Source organism: Ostrea edulis, chromosome 7 (genome assembly GCF_947568905.1).
Source record: "Ostrea edulis chromosome 7, xbOstEdul1.1, whole genome shotgun sequence".
In the NCBI taxonomy this organism is placed as follows: Eukaryota; Metazoa; Mollusca; class Bivalvia; order Ostreida; family Ostreidae; genus Ostrea; species Ostrea edulis.
The window spans coordinates 53,086,931-53,093,747 of NC_079170.1; the positions used below are offsets into that span (position 1 = coordinate 53,086,931).

The 6,817-nt window shown below is 39.4% G+C and overlaps 1 protein-coding gene across 1 annotated transcript; it reads right to left on the bottom strand.

Annotated features, from left to right (window-relative positions):
* Window positions 1-130: 130 nt before the first annotated feature.
* LOC130048713 (uncharacterized) lies at window positions 131-2,720 on the bottom strand. Its single transcript, XM_056145752.1, has 2 exons — window positions 1,346-2,720; window positions 131-939 (listed from the first exon to the last, which is right to left on the bottom strand). The coding sequence occupies exons 1-2, from the start codon at window positions 2,718-2,720 to the stop codon at window positions 131-133; spliced, it is 2,184 nt and encodes a 727-aa protein (XP_056001727.1).
* Between the last annotated feature and the right edge of the window lie 4,097 nt (window positions 2,721-6,817).

Consider the following 6,817-nt stretch of genomic DNA (forward strand, 5'->3'; position numbering starts at 1 on the left):
GGTGTCCAGTCACTTTTCACACATGACATCACACGTCCGAGAATTACATCATTCCGAGTTTCCTGTTGAATCCTTCTACTGGAAACTGGTGAACATTCAATCTGTCCAATGTGAAATGCGTCCACCAAGTCTATGGATAAGTCAGACTCTGTGCTTTCCAAGGGTAGTCGCGACATTGAATCTGCATTAGCATGCTTGGTTGTTTCCTGAATCCGATCTCATAGTTGTATGCTGACAAGAATAGAGAATAACGCTGTAATCGTGATGATGCAGTCACTGGTACACCTTTCTGAGGATTGAATATATGAATCAAGGGCTGATGATCTGTGATCAACTTGAATTTTCTTCCAAACAAATTAGCGTGAAACTTCTTGATTCCCCAGATAATTTTTAAGGCTTCTTTATCAATTTGGGAGTAGTTCTTCTCTGCAGGCGCAAGAGAACGAGAAGCAAATGCAATTGGTTTCTCGGTTCCATCCGGTAACTCATGTGAAATCACTGCGCCAAGTCCATATGGCGATGCATCACATGCTAACGAAATAGGCAGATCTGGACTGTAGTGCGTCAACACCATATCTGAAGCAACCAAGTCCTTGACCTTGTTGAAAGACTCCTCACAGGCTTCAGTCCATTTCCATTGACAGTCCTTCTGCAGCAACTTGTGTAAAGGTCCAAGTACAGTTGCCAAATCCGGTAAGAATTTCCCATAATAATTCACCAATCCAAGAAAGGACCTAAGCTGCGACACGTTGGAGGGTGATGGTGCCTTGACAATAGCAGCAACCTTTTCTGGTGTCTTGTGTAGACCATGTCTATCAATGACGTGTCCACAGAATGTGATGTTCTCTTTGAAAAATTCACACTTGTTTAAGTTCGCACGCAAACCGTATTCACTAAGTCTCTGCAACACCTTTTCTAAGTTTTGTAGATGCTCTTCATCTGTTTTCCGTGATCACCATATCATCTAGGATACATTGTGTTCCAGGAACCCCCTGTTATATCTGCTCGATCGTTCGTTGCCAGATTGCTGGTGCTGATGCAATTCCAAATGCCATCCGGTTATAGCGATATAACCCACGGTGTGTGTTGATGATCAATAGCTCTTTGCATTCTTCGTCCACTGGAAGTTGCAGGTATGCTTGTTTCAAGTCGATCTTGGAGAAATGTGATCCTCCATTTATGTTGGCAAAAATGTCATAAATTTTTGGTAGCGGATATTGATCAACATTAAGTACTGGATTTAATGTCACTTTAAAATCACCACAGATTCTCACACTGCCGTTTTTCTTTAATACGGGTACAATCGGGGTCGCCCATTCACTGTATTGAACTTTCGTAAGAGTACCTTCTGCTTCCAACCTCTCAAGTTCCTCCTCAACTTTTGCTCGCAATGAAAATGGTACAGTCCTAGCTTTGACGTACTTGGGTTTGTTTTCTTTGAGAGACAGCTTCGCTGTGATACCCTTCAAAGTACCAACATCATCGTTAAATACGTCTTTGTATTTGTCCAGAATTTCACTGATGCTCGTCACCTTCACAGAGTGCATGGCATGTGTTTCTTTAATCACTTTCCAGTCCAATGGAATTTTTCTCAGCCAATCCCTGCCAAGAAGTGCGGGTCCTCCTTTTTGAACCACATACAATGGCAATGTGTAACTACTGTCATTGTATTCTACTTGCACGTTAACACAACCGACTGGTTTAATGTGTTCTCCTGAATATGTTCGTAGTATCATGTCTGGTTTTCTAAATTTCTGTTTTCCAAACTTCCTATGGAATTCATCCTCAGCCATCACTGAGACAGCCGATCCGGTATCCAATTCCATCTGTGATGAAATGCCATTCAATTTCAGGTTGATCCAGATGATATCTTTACTTGATAGGTTATTTAGTTCTAAACTGGCGATGCAATCACCACCATCATCCTGGTATTCATCCACGTATCTAATCGGTTTCTTACGAACAGGTTTCTTGGGATTGGACCGACACGCTTTCTTGATGTGTCTACGTTTGTTGCAGTTATGGCACACCGTATCTTTGAATCGACAGTCTTGTGCTGTGTGTCCGCCTCCGTTACATCTGTAACATCGCACCGTATCTTTTCTGTAATCGTTCGACTTAGGATGTTTATTCCTGGGAGTCGCACGTGTTTGAAGTTTGTTTACTGCCCCGGTCTCTGTCTTGTTCCTTGACTGTAATTCTGTAGCGTCCTTGGCAGCTGATTCCATTGCAAGACTGATTTCCACTGCTTTTCCGAAAGATAAGTCTTTTTCCGATAGCAAACGCTTTTGAATGTGGGCATGTCTCATACCACAAACTAATCGGTCTCGAAGTTTCTCGTTCAGCGATGCATTAAAATCACAATGAATCGTAAGTTTCTTTAGTTGAGCTATATACTCAGCTATCGTCTCTCCCTCCTTTTGATCACGCTTGTCAAAACGGAAGCGCTCTGTCGTGCTAAGGGGTTTCGGGGACAAGTGGTTATTTAGTAAAGTCACAAGTTCTCCATAAGATTTTGCTGCAGGCTTGTCAGGAAAAGTTAGGTCACGTAACAAAGAATACAATTTTCCACCAATAAGACATAATAACGACGGTACCTTCTTTCCTGCATCTATTTCGTTGACTTCGAAGTACTGTTCAAAGCGCTCAACGTAACTTTCCCACGGTTCGATTGTCTCATCGAAGGGGTCAATTTTTCCAATTAATCCTAGTGCCGCCATCCTTGCGAATTATCACTGCAGATCCGGTTTAAGGAACGAGTTATAAATCCAGACAAGAACGGAACGTTTTCTGCACTTAAATGTTTCACCTCGTCGCCAATTTGTTGTGTTGTTTGCGTGTATTTTCCGAATACATGTACGCACATGGTATCAACACAGCTCAGCCATTGTGAACTACTTTTTATTATCAGATATTCATACGCAGTTAACAGTAGTAGCAAAACCAACCAAATTAACCACATAAAGTTCCGGATATAACAGTATCCAACAATATATCCAAGTTTTATTTGATTCAAATTAAAAAAATTCGAGTTATCCTCCTGAAACCAAACTTTTTTCGAATTTTAAATCTATTTTCTGTCACTGTGACCTTGACCTTTGACCTATTTCCTCCAAAATCATTAGGTGTCTTTCTTACCTGGTGCATAACATTATCTTTAAGTATCATTTGATTCGGATTTAAACTTTCTGAGTTATCATCCTAAAACCAAATTTTTCTGGAATTTTCATTTTATTTTCGGTCACTGTGACCTTGACCTTTGACCATTTTTCTCCACAATTAATAGGGGTCTTCCTTACCTGGTACCCAACAATATATCAAAGTTTCATTTGATTAGATTGTAAACTTTTCGAGTTATCATCCGGAAACCAATTGTTGACGCCCAACCGCCTGCATCACCAAACCAATAGCCGAGTTCAACTTCGTTGCAACTCGGCTAAAAAGGTTTTATCATAGTACACGACATAATCCACCAACTCTGACCTCCAAGTTACGTGGGGATCCGGGTTAGAATAGGTCCTCAGTACCCCTTGCTTGTCGTAAGAGGCGACTAAATGGGGCGGTCCTTCGGATGAGACCACAAAATCCGAGGCACCGTGTCACAGCAGGTGTGGCACGATAAAGATCCCTCCCTGCTCAAATGCCCTAGGTGCCGAGCATAGGGCTAAATTTTGCAGCCCATCACCTGCAATGGTGACGTCTCTGAATGAGTGAAGGATTCTCATGAGGGACGTTAAACAATATTTAATTAATTAATCAATCAATCCAAGCAGCTACATGTAGATCACAGGAGCACGCCACTAAAGGTTTAAATAAATCCTAATAATGAGGTGTAGCAAAGGTTTTAATATTTGTTGAAGTAAAACATTTATCAAAGCGTTCGTGGCAGTTAGAATCGAAGTATCTAATTAACTATAATAGTAAGTTAATTTGTAGCATATTTTAATTAATAAATATTATATAGTAAAGTAGTATATATTGTACATGTATATCTAATAGATATGTAGTATATTTAGTATATATGTAGTAAATGTACTGTGGTTTAAAGAATTTTCGAGAGCTTCATTCTTTTTTCAGTTTGTTGATGTGAAGCCACTCCATGTACCTAATGTCCTTCCTTTTTGACCCAAAATCTGATTACGGGATTTCACGGTCTGACACAATCACAAAACAACAATAGTATATCTTATGAATTTAGAAAAATAATGAAACCAAAGTATATCTTATGAATTTAGGAGTTCTGATCATTAGAAAGAGTCTTTTATGAGATTAATCACGGTTCGTTATATTAAACCTTTTCATTCTTCATGATAACGGATAACACAGATAAACACATTTCTTAAATATTTTGAACTTCATGAAATGAACAGTACATATGTACGCGTATATATACGGATAACTTAAATGATACACTGTGTCCCCTACGGAATGAATTCAAACACATTTTCAAAAGCATAATGTTTGCCAATATTTATGGAAATAATACACGTACATTTATATACTAGGAATATTGGTGTGTGAAGTCCGTCTGACATACGGTGTTATAATATAGGGTTATTGAACTTATATTGGTGAATATTGGCACGAGTTGGCTGTGAAAATGCACGAGCTTGCGAGTGCATTTTGACAGCCAACGAGTGCCAATATTCACATATATAAGTTCAATAACCCTTTTATTATATAGCTAAAGTATTTAGTTGTTAAATTATATCCCTTTTCTCTCAAACTACTCCAAAATAGACGATAATTCATCAATATTGGCAGTGTGCAATAGCAGCATGCATTTCTTAACTGTTCAATATTTAACCCGTCATTAATGCATGAAGCAAACTGATTTTGTAAATGGGGGCATCATAATTTATGTACAGTAAAACATTTTGCTTAAGTAAATATCAAATGTCAAATTCGGACCGTCGTCTGCCATTTTGGCTTGTTTACGTCGTGACGGTAACGTCAACATTGAACGCTCATACTGGGAATGTTTCGGGCGCATACAATTTCCGCAATGCAAAGTTAGCGTTCAATAAATTCTAAGGATATTGAACGCTAACATTCTCTAGATTTTACGCAGATTTTATATTAGACTATTTATTAGCTATATAATAAGATGCCTTATTACACAGTTTGGTAGTTTTTCTTTATAGATTCTGTAGAGAGTACCTGGCCAGCCCCTTCTGTAAATGCCGGGGAACTACTTTCACTCATTTGTGACTGCGAATATGCTTACGTACATGTAACTCAGTGATTGAGTATATTTACAAATATTAACAGACGTACTGTGTCTGCTACTGAAAATGTAAACGATCGTGCGCTTCTAGAAACAGAGAAACTTTTACTTTGTGACCGGCCGGATTAGCTAACTGGTTACAAACTTTGCAAACCGGAGATGCCGATATTTTGTTCTTTTTGACGTGTCGTTTTTAGTTTCTCTGGTATTCTGTATGATTTCAGAAATTGATTATTAATTCATATCTGTAGAATAGAATAAAGAAGAAAAACAAAAGATCAACGGGATGTTGTTTTTGGTCAAAAGTCCTACCAACTGATTACTTTCTATTTTGACGAATGAAAAATAACGTTAATTATCTCCTAGTTAACTGACCACGTCTTAAGCTAAATATGCAGGACAAAATTTGAAAAATAAATAAAATTATTTAAAAAAAATAAATTTCTTGGTGATTATGGAACTGATTCCCAGCATATCGCAAAGGGGGTGCTATATGGATACTTCTCCAGTGCAATTTTGATGGTTATAATATAGAATTAAAATGCAGTGCCACTGAATACATGTATGCTGAATATATACATGTAGTTATCGAAGTTTTCTAGAAGGTTCGAAGTGATGCCTGGGCTGTCTCCAGAAATGTTGGAGAGTGTCATATGCAGACAGAGGTGACCATTAGTGAGGAAGCTCGATTAATGCGGTGTAACCGTTCAACGATCAATCGTTTTCACGGCGGTTCACGAAACTATGTTCACAAAGGCTGACCGCCTCGGTAGTCTAGAGGTAGAGTGTTCGCCCCGCATGCGGAAAGTCGGGGTTCAAATCCTGGCCGCGACAGACCTAAGTCGTTAAACCAGGTAGTAGCAGTTCCATCGCCAAACGCTCGGCATCAGGTGTGAATGTCACTGGTCCTCAGCGATGACCTTAAAAAACGGGTGTCCCGTGTTACAGTATGTGTGGCACGCTAAAGATCCCTCACTGCTCAATGGTCGGAAGCGCGGAGCACAGACCTAAATTTGAAGCCCTTCACCGGTATTGGTGACGTCCCCATATGAGTAAAATATTCTTGAGAGGGACATTAAACAATACAAAATCAAATCAAATCACGTCAGGGCGTCCAAGAGTGAAAGCTATTTCTGTTTACAGGTTCATTTGTTTTCGTCATCATATCCATTGATTCCTCGTACCTGCAACCTGTACACCATCCATTGAATATATAGATATTTCTCAAGTCAGACGGGTCTTATCAGTGCTAGAGAAGACATCAAAATGCCAAAAACGTCCGTACAAGGGCCCAAGGCTTATTCAACGCCAATAGCATGGGAGAGAGTAAGATGGTGTAAATGTAGATTACGGTCGAATTTGAACAAGTGGAGCAATTTGGAAGAGCAAAAGTATATAGAAGGAATGGGGAGTAATTTGCACTGTGTTCAAGGGCAAGATACATGCATGACATATGCAGAGGCAAAAGTGTCATGACATGGGTAGGTATTGACAACATGTTGGCAATAGAGGTTGTCCCTGAACCAGAACGTACCGGAAATCGGTTTCCAGTATGACGATGTGACCCATTTTCCGCGACAGAGATGCTTT